This window comes from Siniperca chuatsi, linkage group LG15 (assembly GCF_020085105.1).
Source record: "Siniperca chuatsi isolate FFG_IHB_CAS linkage group LG15, ASM2008510v1, whole genome shotgun sequence".
In the NCBI taxonomy this organism is placed as follows: domain Eukaryota; kingdom Metazoa; phylum Chordata; class Actinopteri; order Centrarchiformes; family Sinipercidae; genus Siniperca; species Siniperca chuatsi.
Genome location: NC_058056.1, coordinates 4404191 through 4424276, shown reverse-complemented (window position 1 = coordinate 4424276; position 20086 = coordinate 4404191). Strand labels below are relative to the sequence as shown.

The 20086-nt window shown below is 41.1% G+C and overlaps 1 protein-coding gene across 1 annotated transcript; it reads right to left on the bottom strand.

Annotated features, from left to right (window-relative positions):
* Positions 1-4078: 4078 nt before the first annotated feature.
* dio2 (iodothyronine deiodinase 2) lies at positions 4079-19576 on the bottom strand. The gene is made up of 2 exons (XM_044166381.1): positions 18362-19576; positions 4079-4901 (listed from the first exon to the last, which is right to left on the bottom strand). The coding sequence occupies exons 1-2, from the start codon at positions 18584-18586 to the stop codon at positions 4266-4268; spliced, it is 861 nt and encodes a 286-aa protein (XP_044022316.1). The 5' UTR covers positions 18587-19576; the 3' UTR covers positions 4079-4265.
* Positions 19577-20086: the final 510 nt, after the last annotated feature.

The following is a 20086-nucleotide window of genomic DNA, read 5'->3' as shown; positions in this document are numbered from 1 at the left end:
ATATGTTTTGAAAGAAACATAATAGTGATCTCATTTCAAGCAAAAGGACTTTTTCCAGTCCTGAGTAGTGTCTGCAGGTATTCCTTTCAGGCTGCATACAGCCCAAAAAACTTCCACCAACAAGCCAGGGCAGTCTGTATGTAGTCTGAGAAGCAAGATCCAGGGCAAAAAAAAGTCTGCAAAGCACTCGCTGCATCACCCACTGGTGCTCCTTAAGCATATTGCTTTGATTGCATGTTAATAACTGAAGGTGACTCAGATGAAAATATCAACATCTTTATCAACTCCTCTGTTCTCTCATCTGTCTCTATGGTGACGGTGAGAGGACAATGTTTAAAGAGATTTTAATACGAAAATCAACCTGAAGCAATAAAACTGAGGGGGACAGAAATAGGATTTTGAAAAGTGAGTGGGACATGCCCCCCCACCCAAAAAAAAACAAACAAAACAAACAAAATTTGTCCCTGACCACCTCCTTACGACTTCTATGCAGTACCAGACCGTAGAACTTCCTGGGGCGTTTTATATGTTGCCAGAAGACAATCCAGGCAGCAAAGGTGTTTCCTTCTAAACATATTTAGCAAAACAATTTAGTAATATATGAATTTAATGTCTAGGAGATAGGGTTGTGGTACTTCAATCATTACATGCAAAGTAAAAGGATGCCCTTAAGTTTCTCCTCACTGTTTGGGACTAAATGTGCAATTTTGGTTAAATGTCATGAACTGTAATGTAGGCATATAGTGCCTATAAAAAGTATTTTGGAGGTTTTTATGTTTTATTGTTTTTCAACACTGAATCAAAGTAGAATTGATGAGGCTTTTTTGACAATGACCCTTTAGTGTCAAAGTGAAAACACATCTCTACAAAACGGTCTAAATTAATTACAAGTGAATATTACAAAATAAATGTTTGCCTAATTATTCACCCCCTTTAATAGGACATACCTAAATCATCATCGGTGCAGCCAATTGGTTTTAGAAGTCACATAATTAGTAAAATGGAGATCACTTGTGTGTAGTCAAGAGCTTTCAATTAGTCAGTATCGTGGCAAAACATACACCATTAGGACAAAGGAACACTCCAAACAACTCAAACAAGCACAAGATAGAAGAAAAAAGGCACTGAACATCCGTTGTAAATGGACAGTGTTAAAATTACACTGTGGCTTTTGGGGGCCAGAGTGCAATTGTTTTTGTTTGTATGTAGCATAGCCTACATACAAACAAAAACAACAACATATAGCTGATAGGCCTATATGGCTGTAATACAACATTTAATTGAAGTTTTAAAGTAAGCTTATTCCATGTTCAGATCAGGAGGCGATACATCTGTCATAAAACAAACCATGGGGGGGAGGGAGAAAGAGAGAGAGGGAGAGAGACTTTATTAGGCTATTGCCTCTAAGACCATACATTACAATGAGAAATAAAGAAATGTCTGGACAGAGGGGGTACTCAGGTTTACTCTGCAGAAATGATGAGAAAGAGGCTACTGAATTGAATGTGCCGTCAGGAGGTGAAGTCCAGTAGCCAACACTGCACTGGTTGTTGAGAATTGCTGATCTGACTCCAAATCCACATACAATAATTACACACAGGCGTACAAAACAACACATGAAAGCAGCCCATGAACCATGATACATAAACGTAAAAAAGGTTTCAATCGTAGTCATCTGGACACTGTTTTCAGAATCAAGACGTTTTGGCTCCCATCCGGAAGTCATTCTCAATTGTGAAATTTAAGCTAATTGGAACATTCCTGGACGAATGAGGGACTACACCGTCCCATGATACATAAAAACATCCTGCACATCCATGCATCCATGCATTATTGACAGAAGAAAGTCAGCCGCACTAACCAGGTCAGAGCTACACACACATTTAAAATTACAGATGACAGAACATTAATTAACACGATAAAATAACATTTTAATTAGATTTTATGTATTTCTTCTGTCAGCCACTGTATGTATCATTAGAAATGCTACTGGTTATTAGTTTTTCAACACCCCATCAAAGTCAAAATTAGTTTTTTCTCAGGTCTATTTTGGGAATGCTAAGCCCTCCCTCGCCCATAATTCAAACACTGGAAATGGAAAGAGTATGGCACAGCTGTAAATCTTCCCAGAGCAGGCCGTCCTCAGAAACTGAGGCTAGTGAGGGAGGTAGTGTTAGGTAGGCTATGTCTGCGATTCACCATTCGCAGCTTTATGGGAGAGTGTCAAAGAGAAGGCCACTCTTAAAAAAACTCACAACATCTGGGCTACAATTTGTCAGAAGGCACATGGAGACTCTGAAGTCAGTTGGAAGAAGCTTCTATGGTCTGATGAGACCAAAACTGAGCTTGGTAGTGGTGGTAGCATCATGCTGTGGGGTTCGCTTCTCTGCAGCAGACTTGTGAGGGTAGAGGTTGAAATTAATGCAGCAAAATACAGAGAAATCCTGGAGGAAAACCTGATGCAGTCTGCAAGAAACCTGCCACTTGGGAGAAGATTTGTTTTTCAGCATAACAATAAGCCCAAGTATGTAGCCAAAGCTACAGAGGAATCGCTTAAAACAATATGAAAATTCTAGAGTGGCTGTGTCAGAGACCAGATCGCAATCCAGTCAGCAATTTGTGGCAGGACATGGAATTGAGGAAAATTGCTGTGTACAGATGTGTGAAGCATAACCTGGCATAACCTACCTAGACCTAGCCACACAGACCCAAGGTTTTAACTGCTCTCAAAGGTGCATTTACTAAATACTGACTTGGAGGGGGTGAATGCTTACTACTTAGATCACATTGGAAAGATCTGTTTTTACTTTTACATTAAAGGGTCTTTTTCTGTTGATCAGTGTCAAAAAACATAACACGTTAAATCTGCTTTGATTAAATATTGTATAAACATGAGAACTCCCAAAAAGGGTGAATGCTACTATGGACTATGGAAAGGGGAAAAAACTATATAGAGCTGTCAAATGGAGAACAATGGTCAGTATCCACTGTGTGAAGTATAAAGTATTTCTGATTCTGATTCTGATCTGAATGAACATTTGTCCAAAAAAAAGGGTAGATAAAGATCAAAAATAAAATTAAGTTGTTGACGTAGTGCACAAACCATGATGAAAAAAATCCAATATTAAAATAATTTAAAATGTATTACTTTAAAAAACATATTTCAAAATGGGAACTTATGATTTTTTCCCTATTTCAGTTATTTGGTTTTTAATTTCAATGGAAATCACGTAAAACATGATTTTAGCAGGAAAAGCGTGCATAAATACAGATTAACTACATACATTGTCAACTTATGTTTCCTCCAATCAATTTGCTGGACTGGATGATGATGATTTCAAAAAAGTAAAAGTAAAAAAAGTTACTCCACAATTCTGGAGCTTAGTTCATTACAGCTTTTTGGCAGATGATATCACCATAACTACTAGTGGAAGAAGTACTTATTATAGTAGATTATTAAAAGTAGCAATACCACAGTGTAGAAATATTCTGTATATACTGTTAAAGTAAAAGTCCTGCATTCAAAATTTGAAGTAAAATTATGTATTAACATACGTTAAGTATTTATGCGTATTAACGGCAGCGGCGGATGACCACCCACCATTGGGTCTGGTTCTGTCCAAGGTTTCTGCCTCTTAAAGGAAGTTTTTTCTTGCCACTGTCACCAAATGCTTGCTCATGGAGGGATTTGTTGGGTCTCTGTAAATAATATTATAAAGAGTACTGTCTAGACCTGCTCTATAGGAAAAGTACAAAAAGTAAAGGTACTCATTATGCAGAATGCCCTATTTCAGAATAATGTATATTATATTACTGAATCATAATTATTGATGCATTATTCATATGTATATTACTTTAATGTTGCAGCTGGTAAAGGTGGGGCTTATTTTTTTACTATATATACTGCCACGTAGCTTGTGAATTTCACCAAGGGATCAACAAGGTCTTATCTTTATCCATAATAATACATAATTTATTTGTTGATTATATTTTGTATTTAATCTGAATCTGCAAAGTGACTAGTAACTAAAGGTATCAAATAAATGTAGTGAAGTAAAAAGTACAATATTTCCCTTGGAATTGCAGTAGAGTAGAAGTATAAAGTAGCATAAAATGGAAATACTCAAGTAAAGTACAAGTACCTCAAATTTGTACTCAAGTACAGTACTTGAATAAATGTACTTAGTTACTTTCCACCACTGACCATAACACACTTTTGAGTTTGCCTTTTATACTTTTACAAAACCGAATGACCTCTTATTTCCCTACTGAAATATGGGACATGTCCTCCTCTGTACTTGTCCTTGATTACTCCGTTTACCGTAGCTCTGTTCCAGCCACTGCCGTACATCCTTCAGATTGTAAAAAAAAGGCCCCTTACCACCCAGGTAGGCAATTTTTCTCTGTTGTACTATACACACCCGTTCATTGGACACACCGTAAGCCACATTAGCATTGTTGTCCATGCAGTCGGCCACCAGCTGACACTGCGGTGGCAGGGAAAAATGCTCAATGAGTTTACGCGCCGCTCCCAGCCTCTCCTCCAGGTTCTGGTGTTTTCGGACATTGAAAGAGCAAGAGCCCATAGGAGGGGCCACCCAGCCATCAGATGGGTGAGCCTCATCAATGTACACTAACAGAAAATCAGCTACATCATTGAAGTCCTCCACCAACTGCCGGAAAGCTGGCAGGTGGCTGATGAAGGGAGGTCAGGTGGCTGAGCCAAAGTTGACCACCAGAGGGCGATCTGATGACTCAAAATCCAGAAGGTGGCACTCATCTCCATTTCGGATCCTGACACCAGGTGCCACATTAGTCATATTACTGATATTGCTGCTCCACCGAGGGCCATCAGGCACCTTCACCAATTTGGAGTTGGGTGCCTCACAGCCAAGTTTCACCTGAGGAGGTAAAAATAGGCATTAATCTTTACTCACACAGTGCACACATCAAGAAGATGTAAAGTGAGCTTTGCCTACCATAATTTACTTCTTCTAACTGTACATATTGTGCCTGTCTTTATGGTTTCACAATTATGGTAATGTAAAGCCTTTGAGTCTGTGATAAAGTGCAGGTCTCCTGAATGGGAATCTCTGTCATTGCAGTTGTATGTTCAGCAGTACCTGTTTAAAGTATCGTTTTATAATAATTATTGCTTTGATCAATGAATTGCACTTTATTTTACAGTCTACTTTTCCAATACACACACTTTTTTCACAATAGAACTTGTACATATATATACTTGTACACTATACTTGTACAATTACAAGACAAAAGCAGTAGCACATTACTCCACTTTACAGATTTTCAATCCTTTATGAAACTGTGTCAGACATTATCAGCCTTCTTCTTCTTTTTTTCTCCTTTTTTATACCAATCTGAGATGAGCTACTGCATTATACTGTAATTTGCTATTTTATTGACCTTGTGTACAAAATAATAGAAACACCCAGGTATATATATGTTTTACGTAAGATGGCAGCATATTGCAGAAACTCACGAAACGTTCTGTGTATTTTGGTGCATTTAATCACCTTGTTTTTACTTTATTTTTGCCTCATTTTGTTAAAGTTCTCCTCCAGACACATTGTAAAGTATATCTGCTATGATTAATATTTTGTTTAACATGGTTATCCCACATAAAAAGTAAAATAAACTCTGAAAAGGGGCTGGAAGCATATCTACTCGTTCTCCCTCATTGAGAAATTCTAGATCTCTGAATGCCCCGCCAACCACCGCTGTGTGTTAGGTTGCCCGGTGCCGGTGAGAGCATGGATGTGGGTGAGAGACATACATCCATGGTCAGAGAGCAGTGCGCGATGCGTCAAGATGGCTAGAGTTAGAGGAAACATGGGAGAGATACAGCCATAAATGTTTGAGCCTCAGTCAGAAACAGATGAAGAGTCTATTGTGCACCAAAATCAGCGACTAGCAGACGTATCAGAATGGTAAGTGTAGCATATTTTATTGGTTAATGCTGTTTATTAGCTTGTTAGCTTGTAACTAGCAGTGGCTGACACAGCGTTAGTGGTTGTGAAATATACAATGATATCCGCTATGATATTACAGTGTGTTCACATTGTAATAACGCATGGTTAATACTGTTGGGCCTCACCTAGCCTCACCACGTGTGAGGGACAAAAGACAGGCCTACCTGGAAAGGCCAAAGTCTTCACTAAGAGACTTGACTAAGAAACAAAGAACAGACAGTAGAAAGGCGCCAAGCCAACGCAGCCGTTAATTCACACCTAAATGTAAAATTGAGACGAAATCTCACTTGAAGTCAATGCCAGATCTCAGTTGAATCCAAACACTGGATTCCCATTGGACAGCGCATGAAATCCCGGCACACGGTTATGACGACACCAACTCTATAAAGCCTGGTGCCCCACACTGCCCGTTGTCTTTTCCACAATAAATTCAACAGGAGGCACATCACGTCTTTCTCCACAGTAACTCCTGTAACCACAAGAAGACGCTTTTCACGTGAACTTTAATTTCCCTAGGAAGAGTCTTAACTCACTGGACGAGAAACAGACTTTTGTGTTTGCTGAACACTTTTGGATTCTGATTGTTTACTCCCCATAAAGATTCCGTAAATTCAGAAGGAGGAGACGCGGACTGACGTTGCTGACTTTCTTAACGCACAGCAAGATCGCAGCTGAGCCCCTCTCTCAACCGACATTGACCGCTGTTTTCCTTTGCTGCCACGAAAGGAAGTTTCAACTTCATGAGCGTCCGAGCCTGAGAGAAACTCAAATCCAAAACAACCTGACGCATCAATCGCTAGCCAAGAGCGATTTCAAGTAAGAAGCTTGTGTCTGGGCAGAGATAGATTTTATAAGTGTGTTATTTCATATAAGTTTCATTGTTGTGAATTGTGTTTAATTCAAGTTTTAATTTTCAATTTTTTTGAAATCTTTGGAAGTCTTAGGGAAGTTAATATTCTGTGCAAGTTGCCGAGCATACTCAGATGTGTTGTGGATTGTACCAGTAAACGATAGTGGATAATTTTTGATTGTTTATTTAACAATTTAGCACATTGTTTGGTTTTGAGATCTCATCTTAACATATTTCTATTACTACTGTGCAATATCCACTGTCTAATAATCATCGTATAAGCTACACTTAACTTGACAGTACTCATTATTGCACTATTACTTATTATTTATATTATTACATTGTATTATATGTACATACTTATCAACCTCTAAATCCACTTTGGTACTTACACTTATTTTAGCTTTTATACTTTATATCCACTTGTATTTAATTTATCTTACCTCTATTATAGTGTATTATATTTTGATTTGCTTAGTACTTCTATTCCTTCTATTCTCAAGTGTGCATTGACGTGATAGTGAGCAGCTGTAACGAAAGAGTTTGCCCTTGGGGATCAATAAAGTATTTCTGATTCTGATTCTGAAAGCACGAGTCACCCCTACACCCAGCTACAGCATAGCTATCAAGCGAACAGCGAAACGCCAGCTTGCACCAGGACATCCTATTCGCTCAGACCGAGCTCTCCCATGCACAGGAGACAAACTGCTGGAGAGCACAGAAACGCTCCATGCACAGCTCCAAGCAGCACTGCAGAGAGCAGAAAGCAGCCAGGAAGGAACCCAACGAAGACAGGTAAGTACAGTCGCTGACCACAACGTCCAGTCAACCCAGCAACCACGGCTAGGAGCACCGACCTCCTCACCCTGGACAGCTATCTGCCCGCTCGTTAGATGTAGAAGCCCCACCCTCCGGCAGAGCACCACAGTCCACTACTAGCCACAACACTTTGTGCTTTGGTAGGAAACGGTCTCCACGCCGAAGGGGGGAAGTACCCTACAAAGCCCCACATAGCTGCGGTCCATCGCCAGTCAGTGAACCATACAGATCCTGCAGCTCGCACCAGCACCTTGCCTAAACTCCATCCTCGCCGTACAGGGAACAAAACCACTGTACCTGAATGAAGAAAAAACTCTGCTCTGCCCCGTGCCTGGCTTACCCCGACAAGGACAAGGAGTTCCACCTTGAGACAAGCTTCTTTCCCACTGCCTCAGTGCTATCTTGGCACAAAAGCACGACACAGACAAGCAGGTCATCGCCTATGCAAGTCGACCTCTGAGCAGTGTTGAGATGAAGTTCTCCGACAGCGAAAAAGCTCTTTTCACCACCGTCTGGGGGCCAGAAAGTTGTCATCGAAAGTTGTCACAAACCTGTCACCTTCCATAACAGCCAATGGCTGAGGTAAGGACGGTGTCCAACAGCCACATTGCCGCCTGGATGATGGCACTACAAGGCTATGACAAAATGGCTTTGGGATGGGGCCTGGCTGAGGGCCAACACTGTGACTGCGAAGGGCAGACAAGCCCCCACTCCATACTGGTCACTGCACCAGCGCTTCCTTCATATCACCGTTGATGAATACGTGTCAAGAGCTTCCAAGGGTTTATGTGGATGGCTATTCGTTTCACCATGAGCGCCAGGGGTCCCACAGCACCCATTAACCGTCAACCGAGCTGCAAGCTCTCCACCTTGACCAGGTGCGTTTCAGGTTAGAAAAAGACCTGCTAGTCTATACCTTTAATGTTAAAGGACCAACATGGCGTTTGGTCCCAACAAACCACAGGAGGGTCATGTTGGCGCATGCACACGATTCCCCTGTTGAGGGCCACCGGGGCTACCAAGCCACTCTTCACACTCTCTGACAAGTGGCCTACTGGCCAACAATGGCCTGCGACACCAAGTCCTATGTCCAAGGATGCCTGGTCTGTTGAAAGTTGAAAGAGTCTATGTACGCCTAGACCCCTGGAACATGTACCATAAACACATCTGTTTACCCCCAGAGTCCAGACCCATGACATGGCGGAGCGAGCCAAACAAACAACAGTCCACATCCTCGAACAACTACAGAAGTTCTTCATCACCTCAGTAGCAGGAACTGCCCCAAAACAGTTCCTGGGTGGTTTGTTTGCTGCAACATCAGCAATTGGGTCATTGTTTTCTATCAGCCTTTCAGTCGCCAACTCATTTGGCCTCAACGCACTTCAAAAACACAGAAAAGTAAGCTATGCTGAGCTAGCATCTGTCTTACTGTCAGTACAGGGGTGGACTGTGTTGTTAGCTAATACTATGAGAAGTTAACTCTGCAGCCCTTGTGCCTTAAGTTTTTCTTAACTTGTGGCTCTGGGCTGTAATGCTCCTGGTAGCCAGAGGCAGAGAAGCATTCAGACGCGCTGTCACTATCTGATGGATTATGACCATGTTCTGAAAAGTGGTCAGAGATGCTGTGGTCATCATCTGAACAGTCTAATGGCTGATCATACTGCTGGGCCAGAATTTCTGAATATGGCCATCTACATCTTCTATTGTGGGAGTGCCTATCTCGACGCAGTTGGTGGACATGGCAGTTACGCTCTGTGTCCCTGTGCTGCCTTTTGTCATCCCCTTTCGAGCTGTTGTGAGGGTGCTGTTTTGAGGCAGTAGGTCTGTGTGACACTACAGTGTTTGAGGACAGACTCAGTGGTTTTCCCTGCTGGTTTGGAAGTGATAACAGTTTCCTAAGCCATCTGTGTCATTTTCCTTAGCTTCCTGCATTGAGGGGTTACTTTGATGCGTCATAAGTACAACATGAGTGCGTACACATGGGTGAAGGTTGCGCAAGAACAAGGACTTGAAGATGGTGCTATCTTCTAAGCCTGGTGCATTCTTGCACTGGGAGTATGCATGTCTCAAATGTTTGTAATAATCTCTGGGATGTTCAAGACAAGAATGTTTAATTTGGAGGGCTGCAACCATTGACGGAGCTCTCTGTAGCAATTTCTGACACTGGGAGGTTGAGACTGAATAAACTTATGGACAGCTTTAGAGCTGGTCTTCCACACAAGTTTAACTTTCTCCCTTTGGGTTGCATGGGGCAAGTCAATTAGATGGTTATCTAATTCACTAAAATAGTTATCTATGTGGTGATCACATTTGTCTGGATCAAAATGTTCAATATCCTTAGCTATAAACTCAAGCACTTCACGGCGGGGACACTGTGAGGTTATTTCCAGTGAAGGCAAGACTAAGCTAGCACTATTGTAGACGTGTGGATCATGTGCTACACTTTTCTCTGGTTGAGAGGCAGGAGCTGAATAGCTCTGAAATGATCTAGTCCCCCTTTTGGAGGGATGAGCATTGCATCAGTGGCTGAAGAACATGGGGGAGAATATCTCATGGAGGATAAACTACATGTTTCCTCACTGCCAGTCTCAGAGAGATGGGAAGTCAGGTAGCTATTACCTTTCTCTCTCAGTGGAGGCTGAGGAGCTGACTTCATTCCCAAGGACTCTGGGTCAGTTGGAGACTGTTGCCATCTTCTGAGTTAACCTGTCACTAAGGGAGGAGTGTGAATCGGAGTAACCTGAATCACATTGGCTGAACGTCTGTTGGGAAGGACATTCTGATCTAATGCCTAACAAGAGCTGACTCTGCTGAGTGCAGGTCTTCTAAATAGCGCATGGCTTTCTTTTTAGCCATCTGAACTTCATGGAGGAGACAAGCATTTTGTGCTCTAAGAGATTCTATCTCCATTTCTAGGGCTGCTTTGCTCTGAAAGGCAAGGCTGGTTTTCCTGAGGAAGTTCAGAAGCAAACATGTCTATCTCTCACTCACTGAAATTCAACCTGCTGATGAATTCAGGGTAGCCAGGCTTTAGGCTCTGTGCTAGGGAAGAAATAAACTGCTCTACACAGGGTGAAATTAAGCTGGTTGTTCAGTACAACAAAGCAATGTGGTTGGCTATGGTGTTGTGTTGGCAGACACCTTTTAGTGTAGTTTGGGCAGTAGCTTTGGGCTGGCTGTGGCTTAGTGGTAGAGCGGGTCATCCACCAATTGGAAGGTCGGTGGTTCGATCCCGGCTTCCCTCAGTCCACATGTCCTTGGGCAAGACACTGAACCCCAAATTGCTCCCGAGGGCTGTTCCTTCAGTGTGTGAATGTGTGTGAATTATTAATTAGTTTCTTTGTACTGATGAGCAGTTCTGCCATCGTGTGAATGGGGTGAATGCGATATGTAGTGTGTGAGTGGTCAGAAGACTAGAAAGGCACTAGACAAGTAATACAACTGACAATGTAATACAACTAACAATGTAGAGGTAGCTACAGCACCATCTGGTGGGTCTAGTAGGCATCAGACTGGGGCCACTAAAAGGCAAAGCGGGTTTACAAGAGTAGGTTTGCTTTCCAAAATTTTAACATGCACTAACTGAGATACAATGCATTAACAGGAAAAGTTTACACAAACTGAAACACGTGGAAGTTACAGCTGGGTACAAAACTATACAGGGCTGTTAGCATGCTGTGGCTCTGTCTCAGGCTCTATTCTTAATCAGGCTGAAATGCACGACAGTAACAGCCAGGAACGAACTCTCTATGTTACACAGGGCCGGTGGCACGCTGTGTCTTAATAAAAAAGAGGAGTACTTAAATTGACAGCTTGAGATTGAACTGCCCAAATTTGAAGGGCTGATTGATCTGATTGATTCTCTAGGAGGAATTTGTTAAAGCGGGGAGCCTGTAAATGGCAAAAAATGGCACATTCAATTCAAAATGGTAATTAATTAAAATATTTTGTGTAATCTATGATGATTAATTGTATGTAATCTGTGCTGACTGTGTTAATATGTGTGTGAATAGTTTAATAACGATATTGATATAACAATAATATGATGGGGATTGTTTATCAGATGTGTATAGAAGCAGATAAAGTTTTATTCTGTGCTTTAATTTTACATGTTCATGTTCATTTTTAGAGAATGCAGTGGAAGATCCTCGGATTGACCATGCAGTAGGCCTCTGTAAAAAGCTGATGAGCAGTTTCTCCTTAAAAAAGGAGCTAGCAGAGGCACAAAGGGAGCTGAAGCTTTCAGAGCATCAGCTGAAGATGGAGTGCCCCACAAGATGGGGATCAAGGCAGGCCATGATAGAAACATTCCTGGAGCAGCAGAGGGCCATTGCTCATGTCTTGTCCACTGACAGAAAGGCCCAACACCTCATCCCCACATGGCAGGACACTGATGTCCTGGAGGCCATCAACAAATCTCTCCACCCTCTGACTGATTTTACTTATGCGCTTTACAGTGAGAAGTAGGCCTGTCACGAAAACTACTTTTGTTGGACGATAATATTGTCCCAGAAACAATTGCAATAAATTATATTATTGTCATTTTAAGACTATTTTATGCCATTGATATAATGATAATATTATTGATGATATTAATGATAATTTAATAGCATAATAATGCAAGTACCCCCATTCAAAGAGCAATTAACTTTTAAACTGCCTGACTGCCGTTCATTTGGCTTAGGCGCTGTGAAAAAAATGCTCAGAGAGGGCAGAAGCAGCGCAACCAGAACTTACAGCAAAATGTGTCTCAGACTCAAAATGTGTCTCAGACTCAGCATAGTTTTTTACTGTTCATTTGGCTTAGGCGCTGTGAAAAAAATGCTCAGGTGTTGCGCCCAAGTCTTATGATGTAGGGGAAATAATGCTGTTTATTCTGTCATCATGTTGATTAAAATGTTGGTGACATCCTTATCCAAATAAACACGCATGTAAACACCATGGTCAATACCGTATGATATATGGACATAACCTCGATAATTTCTGCTGACCTTGATAAGTCAATAAAGTGACAGAAGTCGTGACAGGCCTAGTGAGAAGTATGTCAGTGTTTCCTTTGTAAAGCCAGTCCTCCACCTTTTCAGCTCCTCTATCCTGAAAGTAAAGGATGATGATCCAGACCTAACATGCACCATCAAGACCAAAAACCATGAGCTACGTGGATGAAAAATACAAGGACCCTCTGACACAACACCTGCTTGACATGGCCGCTGCTCTTGATACACGGTTCAAGCAGAGATATGTTAGTTAGAACAATGTTGCACCAATCTAAGCCAGACTTACTTCTGAGATGGCAAGGACTGCACCTGAAGGCATGGTAGTTATTATTGTTATTACGTACAGATACAGAATTTATTATAAATGTGTTGGGATATACAACAGTTAAAGGGGCACCAAATTGTGTAGGTGCAATCAATTAAATTTGGCATCATATTATCAAAGATAATCATAAATAATAACTTTAATAAAGTCCTCGGGGGCACCACCCTTAAGCAAGGGAAAGGATAGCCAAATTAATTGATTCAATCTCATAAAATACACTAAACTATCAATTTGTAACTCAGATTAATAATTTAATTAATAACTATAACCAAAATTACCATTAATAGATAGTAGGTTCAAGGATTTGGAGTTCAACATAGAAGAGGTTGGCAAATTATACACTCTTGTGCAACATTAAAGAAACCAGTATAATTATACACAAACATTTATTAAAAGCAAAGCAAACAAAGCAAAAACACACAATATGAAGTATTCTAACTGCACTAAGCTAAAGAACAAAAGGGTGTGATCCAAAATGGCTGCTTGGTTCCAAATGGTGTCAAACAAAAGAAATCTAATTCAAAATGGTGGCTGAACGGCGGCCACCTGGTTAGACAAAGGCTGGGTTTCATTAGTTGTTCAACCTTCGCTGACTTTCGCTGACTTCCCCTCAGCACCTGCCCTTGGGGAATCATCCGCCATCATAAGTGTCAATCCATTTGTCTGAAAAACTGAAGTGAACTTGGTGAGATCGACCCTCAGAGGGCTGAGGGAGCAAGTCAACAACGATGGTCACTCAGAGACAGGCCTAGTGAGAAGTAGGTAAATGTGAAAGTGCAATAAAAATATTTTGTCCCTAAAATCAATGAATAATTGTGATTATCATTTTGGCCATTTCACGAGGTTTTACTTGGCTACCACTGCACAGCATTACACATGTATATATATACAGTAAAAATTCTCCGACTTATTTTAAGTTATTGTTAAAGTATTGTATAGTTGTATTGTATAGTTTTGGCTCATTATCTTTGTCTTTTTTGCTGGGATGAATAAAGTATCTATCTACTCTCTCACTACACTCTATTTAGCTAGCCGAGTGCAATTTAGTCTGGCAAGATAATCTTAAAACATATAGGAAAGCCCTCCATAATGCCAGAGCAGCCTGCTACTCAGAGGAAAGTAAAAACAACCCCAGGTTTCTTTTCAGCACTGTAGCCAGGCTGTAAGAGAGTTACAGCTCTACTGAGCCATGTATTCCTATAGCCCTCAGTACGACTTCATGAGCTTCTTTAATGATAAAAAAAATGTATCACGTCCTGCCCTCAATCGGTACCGATTTATCTTGAAACACAAGAACCTTAGAAACAACTGTAAAATCTGATATAAATTTAGACAGCTTTGCTCCTATTGGCCTTCTTCAACTAACTTCAGCGATTAATTCATCTAAGCCATCAACCTGTCTCTTAGACCCCATTCCAACTAGACTGCTTAGAGACGTTTTACCCTTAGTTAGCACTTCTTTACTGGATATGATCAATCTGTCTTTATTAACAGGCTATGTACCACAGTCCTTTAAAGTAGCTGTAATTAAACCTCTTCTTAAAAAACCCACTTTTGATCCAGGGGTTTTAGCCAACTATAGACCTATATCTAACCTTCCCTTTCTCTCTAAGACCCTTGAGAAATCAGTTGTGTGACTTTCTAAATAACAATAGTTTATTTGAGGAGTTTCAGTCAGGATTTAGCAGAGACAGCATAGTGAAAATTACAAATTACCTTTTAATTGCATCAGAGAATTGACTTGTCTCTGTACTTGTCTTGTTAGATCTTGGTGCTACATTCAACACTATTGACCATCACATCCTGTTACAGAGACTGGAACATTTAATTGGCATTAAAGGAACCGCACTAAGCTGGTTTGAATCCTATCTATCAGATCGATCTCAGTTTGTACATGTTAACAGTGAGTCCTCCGTGCATACCAAAGTTAGTCACAGAGTTTCACATGGTTCTGTGATTTGACCGATTCTATTCACCTTATATATGCTTCCTTTAGGCAATATTATTGGGAAACTCCATACTCCATAAACTTTCATTGTTATGCGAATGATACCCAATTATATCTATCGATCAAGCCAGATGAAACTAACCAGTTAGCTAAACTTCAAGCATGCCTTAAGGACATAAAAACCTGGATGACCTGCAATTTTTTATCTTAATCTCTGACAAAACTGAAGTTATTGTACTTGGCCCCAAACACCTCCGAGACACATTATCTAAAGATATAGTTACTCTAGATGGCATTGCCCTGGCCTCCAGCAGCACTGTAAGGAACCTCGGAGTTATCTGTGATCAGGATTTATCCTTTAACTCCCAAATGAAACAAACTTCAAGGACTGCCTTCTTGTAACATTGCAAAAATCAGATACATCCTGTTTCAAAATGATGCAGAAAAACTAGTGCATGCATTTGTTACTTCTAGGCTGGATTATTGCAATTCCTTATTATCAGGCTGCACGAATAAGTCCCTTAAGACTCTCCAGTTGATCCAGATTGCTGTGGCACATGTACTGAGAAGAACTAGGAAAAGATATATTTCTCCAATATTAGCTTCTCTGCACTGTCTTTCTGTAAAATCCAGAATATAATTTAAAATCCTTCTCCTCACCTACAAAGCTCTTAATGGTCAGACACCATCGTATCTTAAAGAGCTCATAGCTCATATTACCCCACTAGAACACTGCGCTCCCAGAATGCATGGATACTTGTGGTTCCTAGAGTCTCCAAAAGTAGAATGGGAGCCATAGCCTTCGGTTATCAAGCTCCTCTCATCTGGAATCAGGTCCCAGTTTGGGTTCGGGAGGCAGACACCATTTTAGAGTTAGGGCTGGCTTGGGTGAGTCCTGAACCATCCCTTAGTTATGCTGCTATAGGCCTAGACTGCCGGGAGAATTCCCATGATGCAACTCTTTCCTCTCTCCTCCTCTCCCTCTCCATCTGTATACATTTTTATCCCATTACTGCATGTTATTAACTCTACATCTTCCTTCTCCCATAGTGTGCTTTCTCGTCTCTCTCCTCTCTCCTTCTGTTGCTTTCAGAAGTTATTTCTACCTCCGGAGCTGTAGAGACTGGATCTGTGGTTGTGGGCCACCTGCTGTCCATGTGTTCCTGCTCGACAACTACTACTACTGTTATTGTTATTGGCTTTGTTACAGTTATTGTCATTATCATTCCTATGACTATCATTTGTCGGTTTGTCGGTTTTGGGCTACTGTAGAAACATGGCAGTGCAACATGGCGACCTCTGTGGAAGGGGACCCGCTCTCTATATGTAGATATAAACGGCCTTTAGCATATTAAAACTAATGTGCTTTACTGTGGCTGCGATAACATGCAGGTAGAGGGCTACACACATACTCATAGAACTGGAGTTACATCCAGTGAGTACTATTTTCCTCACTTAGCCGACACCGGTAACATGAAGAAGTGGAAGGTAACGTGGTACGAGCAAAGCATGCCAAATTCTCTGTTGTTGGCTGCAAAAACCAACACAAAAGTCTTCATCTACTCACCCCAGCCGAGGTCAAGACCCAGTGGATTAACTTTATTTTTGATGGAAATGTCCCCACAACAACTGGAAAACTCTTATATGTATGTGCTAAGTAAACCATTTTCCTTCGGACTGCTTTAGCTTTGACTGCTGTAAGTTACAAAGCAGTATTAGCTTCAAAACTGAAGCTCAAGGATGGATCGATGCCGACTTAAAACTTGGAAGCTGTAATTTTTGCCATTTTTATGTTGTTTTACTGTTCATTTTGCAGGTTAGCCTGTTGAATTTGGCGTTAGCATGTTGTGGGTTAATGTGGCTAGTGTCTACTCCCACAGACTGGGACGATGTTGGACTAATGTTGTAATATTGAGAGACAGTCAAGATAAATTGTGTGAACATTACGCCTCATTTGAAGCCAATTGAATAACCAGAGTAGTAGGTTGGATGTGGGAACTTTTTGTGGAACTTTATACTGAAACTAGCTCAGATGGCTTTGTTGTTACACAAAAGACTCCATCGGCTCTCACCAGTGGTTTTCAAACTAACTGGTTCCCGTATGCAGACACACGTTGTGTTCACCTAATAGCAGATTACATTTCTTTTTGCTGTGATGTAGTGCTCACTTATACAATCATATTCGCTGCAATAGATATGAGATGCAACTTGAAAATCGCCAGTAATATGTTTGCTAAGGTGTGAGTGACGAATCTTGTGACAGAGGCAGACCACAGGTGCTGCTGTATGTGTGTCTGTTGCTGCCGTATGTAAATGTACTTGATAGACATGCCCTGTGGTACACTGACTATTGTACATGTAATATACATTGAGTTTTCTGCCAAATAGATGCTGTTGAGATGCCTAATCCTACCCCTTGTCTAACTCTGAGAATGAATCACATTACATTTACTCATTCCTATTTGGAGCCAATAAACACATCTGTTTTGTTTGTTTTTTTACAATTTTTTCTTTCTTAAGATATGTTCCCTTACATTACCAATAGAGTGAAAAGAGGTAGAATCATGTTTTGGGTGGAGCAGTAACACTGTGATATAATACAGTCACCTTAAAAAACAAAAAAAATATAGTGATATAAGTCACATTGCCCACCCCTGCTTCAAACCTATCAGAACTTATATGATATTATACTGTATTACAACTATTGACAGGTTGCTGAGTTGCTAAATGCAACAAGCTATACTGAGGGGTGACAGTGCAACTAATAATGTACCAGTAAGACATTCTTGCTTTATGGAGCTCCCAATGGGTCATTTGGTAGAAACAAATATTTATGTGGACATCCGTGCAAAGGAGTAATACATCGAGGGAAGAGATTGGTAAACTGTGCACGAATAGGCAAACCATGCACTTGGATTAAATTTAATTACTTCAGTCCTGACATACACTATGAGGGGTAAAGTATCAGACTAAATAATAAATTATCAACATGTAAGCCTACAGTACAGCTGCTGTCATTAACCTGTTTTTGTTTGTTTTGTCTGACGATGTCGTCATAAAATAATGATTTTATTTGCAGCTCAGGAGCTTGTTAATGGCTGCTTGTCAACATGGTATTTCTTACTCATACGGTTGTCAAACAGAAACAGAAATGTGAAGATGAGATAAGAACTATGTCGTGAATTCGGCTGCATTAAAACACTGTAGCCTATAGGTGATCACAGAGAGCAGGAGGGGCCTGAACGAAGGTTTTAATGGCCACCCCCCTCCCTTACTCCATCGCGTTTCTGTCTCTCTCACTAACTACAAACACGAAAAAAAAATATTTTGCTAGTAGTGTGTGTAGTGTTTGAGGATAATGCATTACAGGATGGCTTAACTCAAAGCACTGTGATCCCCATTAAATGAACACGGGTTCATCGGCGACTTTACCTGCTTATAGGCGTCAAGAAGGAAGCTATTCCAGATGGAGCGGAGCCCTGCTGAGGTCAGCATACGGCGCCACTCTCCGGAGCCGGTGGTCCTGGAGCAGCTGAGCAGCGACACAACGCGCTTCACGAGCACCACGGAGTCGTACAGGGCAAGGAACAGACAGTTTGAAAAGAAGCCAGGTAGTATCTGGAGTGTCACGATCAGATCCTCACTGGCCATTCCCATTCTCTCTTGTTGCCTTCATACGACCGTAGGCGAATTATTTCAGACTGCCTTTCATTACGCACAACGCTGTATCGTAGGTCTCAGTCACTCCCCTCATAGTTTGTGTTCTGCCCTATGGACCGCTCCAGACTTTGTGCAGAAAATGAGAGAGGTGTAGGCTATCAGGTGTACCTTGCAAGGCGGTCTTGTCTGTTCTGTTACCCTTCAGGAGTCCAGCGGTTGGCGCACCGACGCGAGCCCCATGGAGCTCAATCACTCTTCTTAAAAGGACGAACATTGTAGTTCGTATGAAACCTCACGGCTTATCTTTGGAACAAGATTCTGACGTCAGATCTGGTGCACACCGTCTGTCCCCTCCTTCCCCCTTCCTCTCCTCCCTCAGCTCTGTGCACAGTGACTGTACGAAGTTGTAGGTCGACTTTTTTTTCCTTCTTTTTTTGTGTGTACTATCAGGCATTTGTAATTTTATTGACCCAGTGGGGGGAAAAATTGAAAAATATCATGGCCTACATATGCAATCCAGTACCCTATGTGAATTTATATAGGCTTACTAAAGTGTTTACAGTTCTGACTATAGTGTCTAACTATATTTGAAAAAGTACTTACATTGATCCTGATTGTCATAAGTATTAATTCAGGTAAAACCCTGATGTTCCTGATTTAAAATGCATTTAATCCACAACCCAAATGTCTACATTACCTAGCTGTCTGAGTTACTTACTGTATATGAGGTGTAGTGAAGGGCATGATAAAGAGACAACCAAAATACATTTATTTGATGCACCTCTTTCCTCTCTCCTCCTCTCCCTCTCCATCTGTATGCATTTTTATCCTGTAGTAATAACTGCATGTTTCTAACTCGACATCTTTTCACTCCCATAGTTTTGTGCTTTCTTGTTTCTCTCCTTCTTTCGCTTTCAGCAGGTATTTCTGCATCTGGAGCTGCAGAAACTGGATCTGTGGTTGTGGGCCACCTGCTGCCCCTGTGTTCCTGCTCGACAACTGCTGCTGCAGTTGTTATTATTGGCTCTGTTGCTAGTACTGTCATTATTATTCCTATAGCTGTCATTCCTATTATTATTAATTTATTAATATTACATTATTACTATTTTAAAAATTCAAGGTGGTATTTGCACTGTGCCTCCCTCTCCTCCACCACCCTCCCCCAAAACCGCTCTCTCTCTCTCTCTTACTCCATCTCTCCAAATCTCTCTCTAACCCCCTCTCTCTCTCTCTCTCCAAACCTCTCTCTCTCTCAAAACCTAACACAGCAGTGGTGGATGGCTGCCCACCTTTGAGTTCTGGTTCTGTCCAAGGTTTCTGTCTCTTAAAGGAAGTTTTTTCTTGCCACTGTTGCCAAATGCTTGCTCATGGTGGGATTTGTTGGGTCTCTGTAAATAATTATAAAGAGTACAGTCTAGACCTGCTTTATAGGAAAACTGCAATGAGATAACTTCTGTTATGAATTGGCGCTATATAAATAAAATTGAATTGAATTGA